We start from the raw sequence: 20,144 nt of genomic DNA, 5'->3' as shown, positions 1-20,144 counted from the left end.
GTGCATCCATAGGTGCACCTGGGTCTACAGGGTCATCCCAAGCTTGATCAGGGTCCTGTTGGCCATCAGGGTCCATCCCTCCGGGGTAGGGGACTTGGTCACCCATGTAGTCCTCCAACGCATCCGTGTCGGAGTGTGTGGGAGAGAAGGATTGTGGATCCTGGTAGGGTGAATGGAAAGGTTCGTAAAGAACTGGTTCCGAAGCCACTGGCAGCTTTCTCTTAAGTGGGATCCGGAAGGAGTCCAAAGCGGGCTCAGAAGTTATTCTCCCTTTGTGGATAATCATCCTGCCGGTGTCGGCGTCGATGAGATGCGATGGAGACGTCTCCGCAGAGCGTTCGGCAGGCGTGATCGTGGTGTGGGTGACCCGTGTCCTGATTTGGAACAGTTTCGGGGCCGTGGATGGTGGCAGGCCAAAAGTAATGTTGGCTGGTGCCGAAGAGGCTGTTGGAGCTTTTATTGGCTCGGAGCCCGACGTGTCCTGGAGGGCCGTTTTGTTTTTGGTGCGTTGCGCAGCAACGGGTGGCACCTGGAGTGCCCTCGATTCCTTTGCGCCGACCGGTTCTGTGGAGGCGGGTGTGGACTTTTTCGGCGCCGGTGAGTCATCGAGTCGAGGGGCGGGAATGGCCGTCGACGTCTTCGATGAGCGTGGCTTTGGTGGTGCCGTCGAAGCGGTGGGAGACGCGGCAGGCAGTTTGACCTTTGGGGTCGGAGCCGATTGAGTCGGTGCCGGGAGCCGAGTAGGTTTGGTGGCACCGAAGGTCTTTTTCCGTATGTCGACTCCGACGTCGGCCGCTTCAAGCTCGGCACCGAAGTCTCGTTTGTTGCGCTCGGTGCCGACGGGTTTTGCTGGCGTCGAAGGTGTGGAGGGCCTTGATCCGACCAGCGCCACTTTCGGTTTCGGTTTCAGTTGAACCAATACAGCTTTTGGTTTCGGTTTCGAAGAAGGGAAACCAGCCGGTTTGGGCATTAATGGCTGCCGCTGAATGTACGAGGCCGGGCCCGAGGGCGGGGCCGAAGAACTGCGGGATAGGTCTTGGGTAAGGCCCGAAGGCGATCCCTCGACCGGAGCCATAGACTGTTGCACTGGGATTTCCTCAGTCTGAACGGGTAGGCCTTGCTCGTCATCGGAGCTACTCTCTTCGGCCCCTAAGGCCTCATTGTAGTCTTCTACCTCGGTGTCGTCTTCATCTCTGCGAAAGAGTGTTTCGTCGACGTCTTCCGATCCGGAGTCATGTTCGGAAGCGGGACTGGAGGGTAGGTTCTCCACTTCTTCGACATCTTCGGTCTCGGCGCTGAAGATGTCGGCCGGGGCCGGTGCCGCTTGCTGCGCCTCGAGTCTCGCCGCTCGTCGATTCCGGAGAGTCTTCTTGGATCGAAATCGTGCACAGGCCATACATGTAGATTCGTCGTGATCCGGTGAAAGGCATTTGTTGCACACCGGATGGACTTCGATGTGTGGATATTTCGCATTGCATACAGGGCACCGCTTGAATGGTGTCCTCGATTCCATCGTCGATGTCGGGTCGATGGTCGGGTAAGATGCGAAAAAGTTGGTTCTGGAAGTTAGTAAACTAACAATGATACTATCGATACCGATCGGGAACAGTACCGACGCGAACTAAAGGCCTTTTTGCCTGGAAAAAGTTTTTCCTAACTTGAGTCAAGATAAGCACATCCGAACCCAATGGCGGAAAAAAACAATCTGAGGATGGAGAGGATGCCCATGCGCACTGTAGTCCAGGGGAGGAGTCACCTATCCCAGGATACTTCGAAGACTCTTCCAGGACAACAACGTGCAAACATCCGGACCCAACACTAGGCGGCGATCTATGCACAGATATGAATTCAGCAGCCCACATGCCTCGAACTATTTAGATATCCTGAAAATGTGAGTGCCCCCTTGTCTATAGTCCAATGCTTGTAATAACCCTCGCTGTCAGGCTTAGACTCAAGAGTTCTTGAAATGTTTTATTCCTACCATTTGTTAAAGGCCCTATGGTATTGAAAAGCAGCAACCTAGAACCTAGAAATTATGACTACTGACAATGTTTATAGCCCAAGTGATAATGAGGACAGTCCAAGACTGTGACTATACCAAAATTTACATGTGCAAGTATTTGCACATCTGCATTGGCAGGACACAAACTTTCCAAACCCCACAACCAAAGGAAAATAAGTACATGATATTGGACTGCATTAATCTCTATCCACATGCATGTAAATAGGGCATAATTCCAAAAGAAAGATGTGCTGAGGAGATTCAATTCTAGGAGCCACATGCTCTTTCCTGACACTGGGTCACCCAAATGGTTGAAATTGTTGAGTTTGGAGTTCAGAAAATAAATATATTTACATTTTCAGCCCTCACCCAATAGTGCCTATGGGAATCTTTTTAGACATATCAATCTGTTTTGTCTACTCACTGTCACATAATGCAAATCATAAACATGATCTCAATTTACAAATTCTAAAAATAATCTTGGAGCAATGGACTACTCTGTTATAACAGTGGTAGCTGAGCACCGAAGAAACAGCACAAAAGAAACAAACATTATGGTACTGACATTTTGGCCCTGTGCACCGAAGGGAATGCAGCTAATTATTGCATTCACTAAAATCTTTGCCTGCTGTGTGAATTATTGAATTATTGTCCATTGTGATTTTAGCCCATCAAAATCTGACATAACGTGGGAAAAACTGCAGGGTGTGGGGCTTTGACACGCCTTATAATTATCCAGTGCAATAAACTTAACAAAACGTATAATTCTAATCCTTGTGTAAACAGGGGTTTGTCTATGGGTCGTAATTATCCAGCCCAATTGTAACTACGTGGCTTAGTCATGTATGACTTCATTGATCCCCTATCCACCTTGTTGTTGCAGCTGGAGATTTACATGCATGTCCTATGGTTCAGAGCCTCCAAGTGTTGCAGTGGTGCCTACCTGATGTATACAAAATGGAAATAATGTGCATTAGTCTATAGTTTGCAGCATACTTTGGTACTGTAGAATTTTTTTTAAAGCCTGAAAATTATTTAGAAATTTCATCCATTTGCATCACAGGAAGGTTTAGAAGAGATTTCTCTTTGGAGGATCTAGTGTTAGAAAATAGCTGCTCCTCTGCCCCCCATCCTCAATTCCAACAGTGAATCGAAAGATATCTGTGCAATCATTTTATTCTTACCAGTTAGCAGAGTTCCCATAACGTTGATGGCTAACCGCGCCACACTCAGGGACTTCGGTAATGCATATTGGATACACAAATATGAAAGGAGCTGAATAGCAAATTTCTAGGGGTGAAAAACAATCAAAAGTTGTAATCCTATTAGTACGAGGTGTTAAGAACATAAAAGTAATGAAGAAAAGAACAAAGAAGGTAAGGTAGGTGTAAAAAAACAACTTGCCTGTTTCTCAAGTTCGGGTTGAGCAATTAACTCCGGGATGAAGTCGAGGCAGATGTGCATGGATGGAATGCCCGCAACTGTCAATGGCAGAAGTTCACAAGGATAACCCTGTTTACAGCAAGAACACACCTTAATACAAGTTCTAGAGCGGGATTAAGTGGTTAAAATGACACACAGCACATGGCCAGCACACACACAGCTAAAAACAGGCACACAAAAAACCACACAGACATAGATTTATGATAGTTGAGTAAGCTCTTTGATTAGTCATGGTCGTGCTTACTCTGTAAAGCGCTCTGACACCTCCGGGTCAAGTTCGCACTATATAAAACTCAATAATAATAATAATAAGAGTGAAAACCGCACAAGGATGTTCTATTACAGACATAGAGCTGCAAAGAGCCCAACTGTGTCATCGGTGTAAACTGGAGGTGCAGCAGTCAATAGGCATCAGGATGTTATGCAGCAACTAGCTTACACTAAAAACCAGGAGCCCTTTTCATGCATTCTCATAGGTCACCTCCTAATAGCCAGGTATTCTCGGCATGGAATCATAGGTAGTCGCTGGCAGATGGACTCTTGTTCGTTTACGATATCATTCATGCATATGTTCCGTCTATCAGAAAGGCCACAGATCCTCTCTGTACCTCTGGAACACAGATTCGATTTCAGACAGTGTTCTGAAGGGGTTGTGTGTGTAGTTTACGCACCAAGGAACTCTTAAGTGTAGGGATTTGTAATACATCATCTAAGGTAGCTTGTGTATTTTGTGACAAATATATGCTTTGGCCACGAGTCCACTAGTTTCAATAAGCGTAGACATCAAATGAGCACGTGAGAGGTCTGCTATAGCAGATATACTACAATGTGTAGGGGAGATTTATAAATCATTAATATCTTAACAGGCATGCAAAAAAAAAAAACACATCAAGTTGTCTTCATCAGCATGCAATACAGAACGGTTCCCATTTCATCTAGCAATGTTCTGTCAGGGAATGCAAGAATGTACTTTGCAGTTGTGATTGGTGCATAGCCATTATGGGCACTTGGTGATCGCGATTGGTGCATAGCCATTATGGGCACTTGGTGATCGCATAGATCAGTGACTTTTAATAGCTCCCCCTTTCATAAGCTAAAGTGTACAACCATAATCAAGCAACTTATTAACATAATATTGTTGTGTGGGTCTAGAATGCTGGGGAGCATGGGCAGGTATAGATTCACCTTCTGTAACGCCATCAGGGTTTTGAGGAGAAAGAAGGATTCCTCCCTCTCTTCCTCTAGCAGGACCCTATATGTGTCTACCGCCCTCTTGATTAGTCCATTGTACATGGATAGGTCGGTCGGGGCGAGTGACTCAAGAAGTAGCTATCAACTCCCTCCTGAGGGAGTGAGCATCATGAACTTGCCACTCGTTGTCGAACCAGCTCGGTTTCTCCATCATGCTGGGGTCTTCCTCCTCATAGTCGAAGATATCGTCCTGCTTTTACTGGTGATGCGCCAGCATCTATGGCACCTCGAAGTCCGGCAAATCTTCTCCAAGTCCCTCGGTTTCGATGGTTTCATGGGAATATGGAACGTCTTGAGGGAGTCAACGAACTCCTTCTTACGTTACAGGAGTGCTGCCATTTTGGCCTCGAGTCGACGTCTCTTACTTTTGATCTCAAGTGGACTTTTGGCGTCTGTCGTTGAGGAGGGTTTCCTCTTCGGTGCAGTCGGCTCTGTGTCCTTTGCCTCCTTGGCCTTTTCCTTTGGTGCCTCCTTTGCACCTGCCAGCATGGAGGGTTGTTTTGAAGGCTTGCCCCTATCGGCTACCTGTGGATGGGACCCAGGTGGCTCCTTGTGTTTGTGCCGAACCTCTTCGCAGCTTCTGCTCTTTCGATGACGCTCCTTTCGGTGTCTTCATGCAGAACGCTCTGAGCAAACTTGTGGTGCAGTGTGGGAAGCATTTAAAGTGGGTGTTCTCAATATCCCTTCTCTGTACCTCTTCTCTGCCTTCTTCAGTCATGTGTTCTTCAGCATCGGGGTCCCTCCCAGTGGTTTCGAGGGGGCTCTCCTTCCCATCTTCAATGTTCCTCATGGCCTCTGATGATTTTCTGTGCTTTTCAGCGGTCTTTTCTTTCTCTTCAGATTATTGAAGATTCTTCGGAGCTCCTCCGGTGTGCTTCCAGATCCAAGGGCGGAAAAACGAATCTGAAGATCCTGTCCACAAACAGGAACTTACGGGGCACCGTCTGACGTCACACAAGGGATGGACTTGCCACCAAACATGTGCGGCAACGTTCTCACACAAAAAAATAACAAGCATTTGCAATGCAATAGGTCTCGCATTTGCGAGAGTTTGAACTATTGACATTGCAAATGACCCTGCCTTTTATTTATGTGTTATTGAAAACCTGCAAGTGGTGCACGTAAACAAGCACTTTGTACATTGCAGGTTTTCTTAACACATACATTATAAAGGCATTGTCATTTACAATGCCATATTGCATTGTAAATGCTTTATGCAGTGTTTATTCTATAAACAATCCCTTTTGTGCCTTCCTTATTAAGGCTTTTTCCGCCATTCTCTCCTTTTCCACCGTTCCTCCCTGAACCACCCTTCCTGCATTACTTATACACTGTAAACGGCAATGTGGGTAAAATAAAGCAAATCAATGCAGCTATCCATACGCATCTTGGCGTTTGGTTCTTTCAGAGAAACTACAGGCTGCAGCTAGTGAATAAATAATTCACGGTCCTGGAAAGCACTTTTGAGTGTGACATCACAAATATTGTCGTGGATAATGGTTCTCATGACTGGCTAGGCCGAGTTAATTAACTTACACAGACTAAAAACATCAATTGGGAAGTGAAGGAGCACAGTGAAGTCTAAGTGAGAAAGGCGTGGACACAGGTTAAAAGCACAGAGGGTGGAGACATTAAAACCAAGAGTGAGGGCGGGGGGTGGCACCTGCATCCAAGCACGGGGGTGACACCTTCTTCCAATATAGCTGTATATTTCATTTATTGTTACCTGCCAGAGCTTTTTATTTTACTGTTTATCTAAGTGGTGAGATGTTGCCCGGTGATCCCACCGGCACCACGCACATTCGTTGCAGCACGCTCTCAACATGCTGAGCTAATCTTGTAGCGCCTTGAGCAGCTGAACGCTTCTTAAAAATGTAATCTTGAGTGAATTTGCAACTTGTATATATGTTACTCTAACCACTAGTATCTGGAGTAGACGTATGTACTTACTACCATTCTTATGGGACGTTAGAGTGTATCTGTTTGTATCTTTTATGTTATTCATGTCCTCTGAAGTCCTTATGTAATGCAACGTGTTCTATTGTAAAACGCTCTGACACCTTTGGGTAAAGTTCGCGCTATATAAAAGCGTATAAATAAACTCTGTCGCTCTCAGTGGGCTTAAAACATGCTCCCTCTAAACTTTGAGTTACCAGTTGAAATGTATGTTTTACCTTGTCTTAAAACACCCGAGGGATGTTACCTGTTAAGTGAAAGCGCTTCAGCGCCTCGTGAGGCGCATCGAAGCGCCACTTCATAAAATGGTTCATTTTCTAAGTTATAGCCCTGGTCAGCGCACTTTGACCCAAACAAAGCGTCCTGTTGTGAAACGTAGGAAGACCCTGCCCACGTCCAACTCACAAAGAGTGCTCAAACATTATAGGGGTCATTTTAAGACAGATGTATTATTAGTGTTTTATGCCTGAAATGTCACTGCCTGGTTTCACCTATAGTTTTACTGGTGCCCACCTCTTTCCTAGCGCCTAAACACTGCCTGATTAGATAAACAGCACTAGTAATATCTGTGGCTTTCTGGAGTCTCAGGGCCCCTCTTTAATTAGGGGGGGGGGGAGAGAGGAAGCCAGACAGGGGAGTGGTGGCCACATCCTCTTCCATTGCGCCACAGCACCGGAAGCTGGCATTAGCAGTGCGTCTGGTTTCGCAGCGCTTTGTGGGTTTACTGCCTGGGAATGCACACGGTCATGTTCTCTTGGTACTAATGATTTAATGAAAATCCCACAGGTCATTGAGTTTCCGGCGCTGCTGGTTACCAGACAGATCTCCGCAGGGGTTGCTAAGAGCACCAAGTTAATCATCGTCCAGACCGGACTTCTGATGCGGGTCCATGGACCGGGGCTCTGCTCCACACTCGGAACCAGGGCCAAGAATGTGATCCGTAGATGCAGGACGGCGCATGGGCAATACACTGTGTGCTCCTGTGGTTGTGTGTGCGCACACGAGGGCCTTTTTAAAGCAGGGGGAGGTTCCGAGTAGTGTGCTAATCGCCGTACAGCGCTTCAACACCTCGTCAGGCATAGTAAGCGCTATGTACATGTAATTGCAATTACAGGGTGTTTACTTAGGAATAGCCCCCCCCCCCCCAAATCACTAGATTATTGTCACATTATTGTCCAGTTAATGGTTCTGTCCTAAAGATACGGGCTTCGGGCTGTGGCCTTCATTCCTTCTGCTTCGTTGAGTCTGTGCTCCATGGACAGGTCAGACCTCTTGCTGTGTCCAGCAACTGCGGGGTGGAAGGGGCCGCAGCGACGCAGTGTCATCTTGAGGACCGCGGGGCACCAAGTAAGACATGGTTTGGGGCGCCATATGGAACTTATTAGAATCTGATCACCCATTTATGCTATAAGTATAGTTTTATGGTCACACAAAAAGAGTTGAAATGTGTCTTGCTTTGCCCCTCAAATATTCTTAAAACAACCATAAAAGAGCACTCACAGGGCGGCGCGCAGTTCTCCCCCTGAAGTGAGATGTCAGCCCGGCCATCAGTGAGACAGGGAAGAGGCGCAAGAGGCAGTTCCAACAAGTATTACTTGCTGCTTATTTATTTTATGCAACTAACAACCATTGACAAAGGCAATAGTCGTGACTTGTAGGTATGATGTCACTTGTCTGGATGCAAGGACATAAACAGGCAGCTGGGTTGAGCCGTGGGAGGAGTTTCCACGTTTTGGGGCCGCCCCCATTACGGAGTTGGGAAGATGGTGGGCGGGTTCTTGGCGGGGCGGACTTTGCACTCGGAGTGGGCATAAGCAGCGTTTTCTTGGGGACGGGCTGACGTGTCTCTCTGGGATTGGCCTCCTCCTTCTTAACCCATATACCCTGAGCAGGCCGCGGCCCTGCTTTCCAGCACGCTCAGCTTTTCCGAGCGGCAGTGGAGCCCGGCCGAAGTGAGTACAGACCCCTGGGAAAATCAAGGGCTTAAGGTTCCCTCTCCGAAGGTCTTGGGTGGAGGGATAGCAGGACTCCTCAGATAGAAAGAAGTGAAGGTCACTCCTCCCCTCAGCGAAAAGACAAGTGGGAGGGGGGGGAGGGGGTTCGTACGGAATTCTTTATAGTTAACACAGGTTAGAGGTGGGTAAAGTAATGACAGTGAAAGCCCCTGACATCCGTGTCTGTGATCAGGGTGTCGTGGGAAGAAAGACTCCATATGTGTCTCCGAAAGATGTGTATGTGGCGCTGTATGAATATGTAAACCTAGGGAAGTAGGGGAGTGAGCTGGAAGGAATGATTGTTTCGTCAAGTGGGGAGATTTGGTACACTGACATGTTCACCCCACAAGATAACCACCGCCCGTGCAGGGATGGGACAGCAGGCCACGAAGGCTGCCACATCCCCAGAGTCTCTCAGTTGAAGAAGCTTGAGTGTGGGGTGTAACGGTTCGCAACTCTAGCCCCCCCGCCTCCTTAACTGAATGGTTGTATCTTCGCCTCTAAAGACAGAGTGCTTAATGCTTAATAAAGATACGAAGCTTAATGTAAAACAAGCTGTCTCCGTGGAGCTGACGGGGAAAGTGAAAGTGCATGAGGCTGCTGAGGACGGAAGGGGGACAGGAGATGTGCACACCGCGTGGCTGTACGTGTGCGTTCACAGGCTCCAATCACCCTGTGTGTGCCCATCTCCTGTCCCACTTCCGAGGCAAGTCAGCAACAATAGATCTCGCTGGCGACAGCACTTTCGCACTGCGTTCGCCAGGCGAGACCTAAAAACAGAAAAACAGAAGAAGGACAAAACACGATTTCGAACCCAACCACTAGATGGCAGAACAGATGCGTTCATACTGCAAAACTTATCAAGCACAATTTTATTTTAAAGACTTTAGAAAGATCTGTCAGTGCCTTTTTCTACTACTGTTCAAAATGTTCAAATTTGTCCCTGTGTATCTATAACTATATTGCAGCAGTAGCCGTTTCTTACTGGCTAGTTTCAAATTGCAGCATCCATCTTTATTTTTTTGTTACTATAATGGCCTAGTGGTTTGAAAGATCGATGCAAACTGTATAAATGGCCTGCTTGCACAACTGCATCAGCGGAGCACCAAAGGCAAGCCTATCTGCAACTGTCCACAACCTGGATGTGACTGCATCCAAGAACACTGGCATTCTCGTATCACACAGGAGGGTTTACTGCACAGAAACTCTCATAGACGTTGCCCCTCCAGCAGCCACCATCTTAGGCTCATGAAAAAGTGGTGATGCTAGCTGCCTATGACCTACAGATGATTTTGGATCAAGGTGAGATTGCAGCTCCTATCTTCCTGCACATTATATCCTAATGCAATTTCAATAAGGTGGGATATCTGTCACGTTTGTGAGAGTACCCGTTCGCCAAACTCTAGACCAGGCTCAAAGTTATATTTACTTTGTGATACTGTAATGAATAACATTTAAAACGGCAAGTCATATGCCGTCACTCTTAAAATACAATTTTCTGACATCAGAATGGCATGGAAAAAGTAGGGCCTCTATTTTTCTCCTACTTTTTTGCCACCTATACTCGTATATTATCTTGCATTAATGACATACCCTTTGTGGTAGCCCACAATATCTGTTGAGCCACTGCCATTTTGTAAACGTTCCTTTTATGAAGCAGGCTATGTGAAGAGCCAAGAGACAAACAGCCTAGCCAAAGACAAGGTAGGTGCTAAGGACAGGGAAAATCCCTATGATAAACAACATCAAGACCGCATTACAGCTTCCTATGGTAAACACAACTTAATTTCCTTAGGCCCATAGGAATTTGTCCGGCTCTTAAATCAACAAGCATTTGCAATGCAATAGGTCTCGCATTTATGCGAGTTTAAGCTATTGTCATTGTAAATGACAATGTCATTTATTTATGTTTTAAAAACCAAAACCAAAATAAAAGGCATAGCCATTTACAATGCCAATAGCTCAAACTTGCGTAACTGCGAGACATATTGCATTGCAAATGCTTGTTCTATATTGTCTTGCCAGGGTCTTGACATTGACAAAAAAACACCTACCTTCCTAGACCCAGTGCATATTTTTTTAGGTCCAACACGTACCTTTTTTTTTAATGCAAAACCACCTTTTCAAGGCCCAATTTTAGCAACTATTCTGTACTTACTCGGTGCTCTCATCTGCCCCCTTAAACTGTTCAAAGTGATTGGCAAGGTAAGGGGCGGCCCCTCCCTGAGCGCTGTGTTTTATCCTCTAATAAAAGGAGATGTGGTAAGTGAGGCTCTAGTTTCAAAGGGGAATCCACCAGCCAAGCGGCATCATCGTTCCAAACCCGGACAGGCGGGAGGAGGTGCGCACGCGCGAGAGAGAGAGCCATAGTGTGGGAGGAGCGAAAGTACAAAATGTAGGGCCAGGGAGAAAGGGGTGAAGTTTGAGGGATGAAAAATACGGGTCGGGGTAGGTGGGTACAAGGGGTGAGAAAGTGTAGAGTGAAATGAGAAGGGGAAGATGTGGCAGTGGGGAAGAAAGAAGATTGAAGTGGAGGTAGGGGAAGAGGGTTAGGGAGGCGGTAATAGTGAAAGGGAAAATAGCACACAGGGAGGGACGGGTGTGAGGGTTAGGGAAATAGGGAAAGTTGCGGAAATTGAAGAGGTTACAGAGGGAAGTAGACATGAGGGTAGTGGAAAGGAGATAGGGGGAAAGGGAAAGACGTAAGATGGACAGGGATTGGAGAGGGGAAAATCAGAGGGATGAGAGAAATAAGGAAAGAAAAGTGGAAACATGGTAAGAGGGTTGGGGGCGAAATTAGAAAGAGGGAAGGTGAGAGATGGGAGAAAGATACTAAGGAAAAGAAAGTGTTATAAAGGCGGGGAGATGTAAGAGAGCAAAATGAGAGAATTTAAATGAAAGCAGTGAGAAAAATGGAAATGAATGGAGTGAGAGGTTCGATCGTAGGGAGGAATGAAGAAAGTGAAAAGACAGGGATGGAAATGAAGCTAGAGTGGAGCAATGGTTCGCCTAGAGTAAGGAGACAAAAACAAACAAGAAGCGCAAGCAAAAAGAAGACTGAGAAGGCGGAGCTAGTGAGTGGCAGGGACATGTGGGCGAGGAGAGAGGCGCGCGCGCTTGGGAGAGCAGTCTGCTCATTTTCAAGCACTGCACTTGTGCTTGTGGCGTGCCCCTGCTCGCTCCCGCAAGATGGATGCCGCCACAAGCACGAGTGTGTGCTTGAAAATGAGCAGAGCGATGGCTAAAGGCCCTCCTATGCAGCGCATGCGCGCTGCATAGGCGAGACCTAAAAATCCTTGAAGTACCCACGGAAGATAGTGGGGTCAAAGCAGAATAGCGTCAAATTAAATTAAACAATCTCATAGGACTACCCTAAAAAATGGATACTTAGTCTAGCGTCATACACTGAATAATGCATAGGTTGACTAATAGATCCATGTGGCACATTAACATATTTCAAACAGAAGAATATTTTAATCAAAGCAGTGGGTGCTACTTTGGCCATAATAAGATGACCTTGTATACATACATGCGTAGTAAATTTATTTTGCTGACAACAGACCTGAAAGTGAACCAGTTTGGCGATGTTGGGATCTGCAATGAACATCTGATGCAATAAGCAGCAGATTAGACACTGCACCTCTCGCAGGTTACATAGCAAAACTTCATCTCCCTTGGCAGGTGGCCCAGAAGTACCATTTAGAGTATTATTTAACAGGCTAGCAGAGAAGATGTCGTGAGTCTTTTCTTCATCCGTAGGTAAACAAATCTCCAATAAAATTTGCACAGCCGCACTATCCTGCCAAAAAAAATAAAAGCGTTCAAGTTAAACGTGTGAGTGTGCTACCAACTATGCATCGATGTATGTGCCAACATATAATTAATTATGAACTCAAGGGTGCATACTCCAGCCTTCTCCCTTCAAACACTTTTGTAATGAACAAAGTTCTGGTGTGAAAAAGGGCCCGTGCTTTGAGAGTGGCTTATTAACTTACTTAAGTTGTTTCACATTTCTAACTTTGGATAATTGAAAAATTGTATTTATACAAATCTAACCCAGGCCAAGATTGAACACAATTGAATTGTGAAATGAACTGCCTCTAGGCTTTTGTGTAAATGCTTTACAGTGTGCCAGTGTAAGGTTTGTAAAAAGCACTGCACTGATCTCTTTAGTCCAAGAGAATTGTCAACTTAAGAGGAAGAGGACTTCTTCTATAATTATATCTTGAAAACAGTTTCAAATAACCATGTACCTGTGCTGCAAGTAACGCATTTTTCAGTTCTTCTCTGGTAACCTCTGGGGTCTCCAACATGTTGTTTTGCGATGGTTTGATATCTTGGTCAGCAGTCTCCTTTAAATGATTACTCAAAAAGGCTTTAGATGCAAGAAGATACCCGTTCAACATGTGCAGAGCAACGTCCATCAGAGGGGGGCATCTGATAGTAAATAATAAAGCATTACATATGTTGCTATACATATTAACTCAACAGCCCCAAAGAAAAGTAGATACTTAAAGCAAACTTTAAAAAGGATGAGTACAATTACGTTGCATACTTGTAAATGTAGTTCTCCACTACTGGTACCTTTTCTACACTCATGTTTATTTAAACATTCCACATGACAGACCAGGGAGAAAAAATGAAAAATTATTCCACTAGCCCTCTTCAAAGGGCTATTTTTTACTGTCTGTTTTAACCCTATGAATCCATTCCATCTTAACCTACGGATACAATATCAGTCTAATTCTGAGCACAGTTATCAACTAACCACTACTAGGAGCCAGGATGGGGTGCCTGCAAATCTATACACTATACAAATGAAGGGGAACTACTTTTACATGCAAGTAACTTCATTTTCTCCAGCAGTGGCTGCATTACAGATTCAAATGTTTATTTTAATACAGTGGCAAAAACTCAGATCAATAGAGATAGATGAGCACGTTCCACTTATTCTTTGCACTATCGATGTGAAGTCACTTTATACACCCATCCCGCATGATCAAGGACTTCAGGCTCTAGAATAATTTTTGATTCCAAGCACCAAACCTGACAACCTCAAGATTTTTCTTTTAGAACTAATGCATTTCACTTTATATCACAGTTATTTTATTTGGAATAATGATTTTTACACCCAATTATCCGGCACTTCTATGGGCAATTGTGCAGCACCTTCGTATGCTAATTTGTTTATGCACAGGTTTGAACTTGACCACATTTTGTCTCAGGAGCATTGGTTTAAGCATTTGGTTATTTTGTACAGGTACAGTGACGATATTTTTTAATTTGGAAAGGACAGGATTCTGAACTGGTAGCGAACATTGCACTGTTAAATTCCATTGATGAACGTATTCAATTTACTTATGATACGAGTATGAGCAGTATTACATATTTAGATGTACGGATTACTTTGGAAAGTAATCAATTGAGTACTACTGTTTTTTCAAAACCTACAGATCGCAATAACCTTTTGCATTTTTCCAGCTTTCACCAAAAATCACTTAAAAAACATTTACCCTATTCACAACTATTACGGCTTAACCGAATATCGTTTACACAAGTAGAATATGATGAAAACTGTACACTATTGATCAACAAATTTAGACAACGTGCTTATCCAGAGTCCATTCTACAGGGTGCTATGAATCGAGCACAAGAGAAAAGCAGGATTGATCTTCTTCAACCCAAAGCCAAATTGGATTCGAAGGAAACTAAAATGGTTTTTGTGTCTAAGTATTCTACAAGTAGCATGAAGATTAAGTCAATTATCAAAAAATATTGGCCATTACTTCAATCAGAGACAGATTTTAAAGGAATTTTTCAATCATTACCTATTTTTGCTTACCAGCAAACTAATAATCTTCTCCAACTACTTAAAAAAAGTCAACCAGAACAAGCATCGATTTTTAAAGGAACTATTCCTTGTCACCATTGTGGTAACTGGAATAACATCATTAGGGGAGCTAGCGTGACACACCCTTCAAAAGGATCACCAATTAAATTACTTGTCAATGCTACCTGTGATTCAAGCTTTTTAGCATATTTGTTGAAATGCCCATGTGGTTTACCGTACGTGGGTAAAACTGAACGGTAAATTAAGGTTCGACTCAATGAACACAAAAGTAGCATATGTACTAGAAACACCAAATCTGTAGTAGCATCACATTTTTTGGAAGCCAGACACAGTATCAACCAATTGAGATACATGGTTCTAGAACTTATCATTGAAAAAGATGGAAGAGACTATCGTACATTTTTACTCCAACGAGAATTGTTCTGGATTAATCAACTTGATTCCGTGCACCACAAGGGGTTAAATGAACGCCTTGAATTCAGTTGTTATCTATAACATGGTGAAATTTCCATACACTGTCATTTTTTAGCTTTATGTTGTCACTTTGTCGATTGTTTCTCCACAATTTTTTTAGCCACAGTAGGATTTAGCCCACATTACCCAGCAGATGCACGTCTTCGCACCGCGATGTTGTATTTCTATTTATTTTCGCTATATCGCTGTTCATGCTTTGTCAATAATAAGCTTGTATATGCGTGTTTCCATAGCAACAAAAATCTGTGTAAGTGGATACACGCATGCGCGTCTCTCATTATCTTCGCTGTTCTTTATTTAAATTTGGAACGTTTTTTGCTCCTTTTTTTGAGTTCTGTAGCACTCCAACCAGGGTTTCACTTAAGTGGCACCGAGCACCCTTAATCACATTATTTGTTTGTTTTTGATAATTACGCGACCAGGCACGAAATGGGTTTATTTCCGGTTTAAAGTATTTAACTTCCGGGTCTCGGTACGAGGGACACCATTCTTCGAATGCATGTCGATGGATTCACGGTAACAGGTACGCTCCTCTAAGCACTCTTATCTACATGTTTTCTGTTCACTCCTAACATTCATAATCTCTTCACTTTTGGGGAAGCTTCATCTTTTGGTTGCCTTGTTAACTATGCTTTTTATCAACTCAATGAAATTCTTAGACTTTTTCTCATTTCCCGATCACGCGATTGGTCAAGCAACACCTGTTTGCACGCTTAGAGAATTCGTGAGCATTAGAATATCGTTCTGCATCTTTATTAACCTTATTTTTACCTTTAATTCTTTCACACTTTTAACACCGCACCAAAATTCTTTGAAAATTTTGTTACATGTCTCTTAGAACGCGATTTGATGTTACTATTGTGCATAAGTGAGAAATTTTCTACTATTGCAGAATTTTCGTTAGTTTACGGCTATATTCACCATGATTGTTCTCAGTGTTTATTGTTATTTTAAAGTGATTTTGTCACTACGTGTTGCATTGGTTGTGCTCCTGGATACAGCATTTTCTTTTCATTTTTTCGTAGGAAATTCCCCCGACGAAGGGTTAGACCCGAAATGCATCGGGGAGTTAATTTTACTGGAAGTTATACATGTTACTTCAAAGTTGTTTGCTCAACACGAGATTGATTATGTGAAGGAGCAACAATTTTCTGAAGAACTTTATAAAATCGTCAACATAAGTAAAATGATAAAAGTGTTACTGATTTTCCTTTGACTTTGTTGAGATATTTCAAAGCGCCAATGCGCCCATACAGAGTGCTGACGTGAGTCCGTCTTTTCCTTGTAGGAGGACGTTTTTGCCATATATTTCATACACCTCGCTCGATCAGGCGGTGGCCCTCACTAGCACCTAACCTATTAACATTGGTTAATATTAGAATTTTGGATTACTACGGAGTGCGGTCAGTCCATATCGATTTGTATTTTAATACAGTGCCACACAGTGAATGTCAGGTTGGGTGGAATAGATTGTGCAGGCCAGCATCACCAGCTTGTGCATTTATTTTCATATCCATCATCATGCAGCAATGGGGGTAGAAGACTTTCAGAGATATCCATGTAGACACTTTGCAAAGCTGTGCAACAGAAGAACTCACCAAGCATCCAACAGCTGTAATTTTCACTCATCAAAGTAGCAGTAATTCTCAAGGGTAGATTCATGTTACACAAATCGTATGCATTTCCCACTACTACAGTTAAGTGAGATGCTGCGGAAAAGCTGTTTTTCTTTCAGTGTAATGACTCAATGTGCCACTTGTGCTCTCTTCATTTGGGGATTTATTAGGATGCTGTCAGGAAAACAGTCCACCTACAATGGAATTCAGAAACTGCAGTAAATCTGGAATACATCCTTTAAATTTACGTTACCCTTTTGAATTTCATCTGCTTCAGCTGAACCTATATGGATTTCACTTACTCTTTAACAGCAATCAGGAAAGCTACCATGAAAATGAAAGCAGTACTTTTAAGCCAGATGTTTGATGTGGAAAGGGTGCATTGGTTACAATGGAAAGGACAATTAAAGAGGACAGCACTACGTTTATGTTGCATAATGATTTTTGAAGGTAAGTTTATTAGCAATCCCTCCCAAAAAATCTTTGACTGCCAGAACAGCGTCTTGTGGGCTAGTGCCTCATATTGTGACAATGCATTTAGGTGGACAGACGTTTTTCATCTGTTTATACAGGCGCTCATGAACTGTGTGGGCACTGTATATCTCCCCAAAAAGATTTGATGAACTGTGAAAAGTGAAGAACTCAAGAAGGGGGTGGGGGGGGGGGGAGGGGGGGGGGTGATAGTTCTAACAGGTAACTCTGTAAAATATAATTCAATGGCCCTATCGGACTTGATCGGTTAAGCATCATGGAAGCGGATCAAGATAAAGTACTGCAAGAAGAACGCAGTCAAGGGACAAATTAATTTGCTAAAGTATAAGACACAGAGCGTATTAGAATGTGGCTACATGGGATATGGTGTAATGTAGAATGCAGAATCGCAGTAAACCAAAAGAGGGTTGCAGTTAAATGAAGATAAAATGGTCAGGAGGAGAGTTATAAATTAGATGGAGGAGAGTTATGAATTAGATGGAGTCTTAACATATGCATTTTTAGGTGTTGCTTAACCAATACTAAGGTGTGTTTAGTTCTGAGATCACCTGGTAGGGAGTTTCATTGGAGAGTTGTGGCTCTGGGAAAGATTAACACTAAGCGTGTGCTGTTCTGAAGCTAGGACATTTTAGGAGAAAGTGGTCTTTACTTCTGAGGCCTAATAGGCCACCTGATGGTTTGAGGAGGTTGAATAAGGAAGGAGAGTAGAGATTAAATACTTTGCAGGCTAGGCACCCTAATCTAAACTTTATTCTTGCCTCAAAAGGGAAGCCAGTGAAGGTCCAGGAGAATAGGAGTGTTGTAGGTGTAATTTTTACAGAAGTCTAGTGGTGGAGTTGAGAACTTCCTTGAACGAGTTGAGGGTGGTTTGTTGAAAAGTAGCTAGGACAGCTTGGCTTGAATCTAGTCCTGATAACATAGGACATGAGCTGCATATTTTATGAGCGCCGGTGGCTGGAATGATTTGATTTACTTCAGCACCTTAAGCTTGATATTTGCCGTCTGGTTATTTTGCATGTGTAAGGGATCCCAAATGATTTTGAGTGCAGGTGACCACTGGTGAGGGAGACACTGAGAATTTAACAATGTACTCTTTTCATGGTCACTCTCATTTGCTTGTTCTCATTAGCCAGCGTCTGTAGGGCTTTCCTTCCTCTTCCTCTGTTTGTCCCTCCCATTGGAGTATGTACGTATTACTTGTGTTCTTCAACTGCTCGTTTTTCAGGCATTACTTTTACTTTAAGCATTCAAGAGACTGTTTTTTTTCCAACTGACTCCCTCAAGTATTTCTACTCCCTCTTTGTTCCTTTCTCACGCTCACACATTTGCTGTTCTTACTCCCTTCTCACCCACCTTCCCCTGCCGTCCTTGCTTCCCCACCACTGCCTCCTCCGTTTACACCATAACCTACTAACCACCCTTTGTTGTCCATATGTTTCCCTATCCGTTCCACCTTTCTGTTGTCTCGTCGCTTACCATCTCTCCTGCCCGCCCTGCGCTCTGAGCTTGGTGCCCCAAATCCCTCTCACCCTCCGTTGTCAGCTTCCTCCCCCATCCCCTCCCACCTGTCCTGTTGACAGCTTAGTCTCCAGCCCCTCCTGCCGGCCCTCCATTGTCAACTTCCTTCCACCATCCTCTCCTGTACACCCTCCATTGTCAGCTTACTATCCCTTTCTCTCCCGAATGCGTGGTTAAGGCAGATAGCGGTCTAGAGTTCAGATTGGTGGGGAGAAGAGGAAGTGTCGGAACAGGAATCTCCAGACGCGGACAGGTAAGTGGGGCTGGGGACGGGTTTGGTGGAGGTTGTTATTAGGGGTGGGGATCGGTTTTAGAGTTCAGGGCAGGGTGTGTGGGATCAAGGTAGTTTTTGGAAGGGCTGCAGGGTTTCAGGTCTCAGGGGAGAGGGACCAGGGTAGTTTTAAGGGCTGTGGTTAGGTTTGGAGGGAGTTTTAAGGGTGGTGATCGGTTTTAGGGCTCAGGGAGGTGGGTAGAGGTAATGTTTGGAAGGGGTCAGGGACACGGATAGGCGTCTGTTTAGAGGTCAATACCGCTTGGGCCATACTTCGTGCCCTGCACTTGCTCACTCCTGACGACGAGACGTGGATTGGTATCCAAGTCAGGCGTTAATAGTTAGCGAACACACGATGCTTGATGATATTTGGTCATTTACCATAACTGGGGTAAACTCATGCATGGAGACGAAATTGTTTGGCAGCCTTATAAGTTTGAAGATTTGGGATTTTGAGTCCTACTACCTATTGACCCGGACGGAAGTACAACTCGCGCGGAGGTTCAGAGTGATTTGATATAGCAAGACAGCCGTGGGTCACTGTCCCAGATGGTGAAACACTTGTTGGCTGGACAACTAACAGAAGAAAATGAAGACCAAGAAAAACTATTTGTAAATTGTTTCTATGGTATGATTGCAATTAGCTGATATTATTCATTAGTGTCTGCTCTGGCAGCGTGTTGAGATTCACTACTAAATCAACCTGATGGATTCAGATTTTGACGCAGGGAATACACACGAAGGACCAGCATTGATAGTTGGCAAGGTAGAATATTAGTTTGAATCATGGAGTTGTAAGAGGGAGTTGAGATATTTAAACAATTTGCATTTCTCATTTCCTCATTCAATTCTGAAGTCACCTAGATGCATATTGTTTGGAGAGAGAGTTTGGTGATTGATGTATTCTGTTACCTGCTATTCAAAGCAAGTCTTAAGCTTGTGCTGCGGGTGGAAATAGATGATAAGTACTGAATAAGTGTTAGGACAGGGAGATAGAAATGACGACTTTAGACATTCAAATGAGGTGTCTGCGTGAGTTCCACCACCTAATTTGGATTGTCGGTCCTTTCTTATTATAGAATACTTTTGTGGAATTAGAAGATCATAATGGATTAGAAGTGGTTATTAAGCCATGATTCTATAATGCAAAGAAGATAAATGTTGTTAACCATAATGTGGTATGTAACGTCAGACAAATGGGCATTTGCTGATCTAGGGTTTTGTAGCATGCAAGGTAGTTAAGTGGGGGTATGAGGTTTTGGAGACGAATGGTGAG

The 20,144-nt window shown here is 44.1% G+C and overlaps 1 protein-coding gene across 3 annotated transcripts in view; it reads right to left on the bottom strand.

Moving 5' to 3' along the window:
- INTS2 (integrator complex subunit 2) overlaps positions 1-20,144 on the bottom strand; it is a 305,765-nt gene that overhangs the window by 26,197 nt on the left and 259,424 nt on the right. For all 3 annotated transcript variants that reach the window (XM_085649420.1, XM_085649422.1, XM_085649421.1), the window contains exons 20-23: positions 12,900-13,083; positions 12,209-12,445; positions 3,407-3,514; positions 3,187-3,292 (exon numbers count right to left, since the gene is read on the bottom strand). In XM_085649420.1, coding sequence (XP_085505546.1) covers positions 3,187-3,292; positions 3,407-3,514; positions 12,209-12,445; positions 12,900-13,083 — 635 coding nt within the window. The remainder of the gene's footprint in view (positions 1-3,186; positions 3,293-3,406; positions 3,515-12,208; positions 12,446-12,899; positions 13,084-20,144) is intronic.

The sequence above is a fragment of the Triturus cristatus genome, chromosome 3_2 (assembly GCF_964204655.1).
Source record: "Triturus cristatus chromosome 3_2, aTriCri1.1, whole genome shotgun sequence".
In the NCBI taxonomy this organism is placed as follows: Eukaryota; Metazoa; Chordata; class Amphibia; order Caudata; family Salamandridae; genus Triturus; species Triturus cristatus.
Note: the sequence above shows the minus strand (reverse complement) of the source record. Positions and strands in the feature narration are given on the sequence as shown.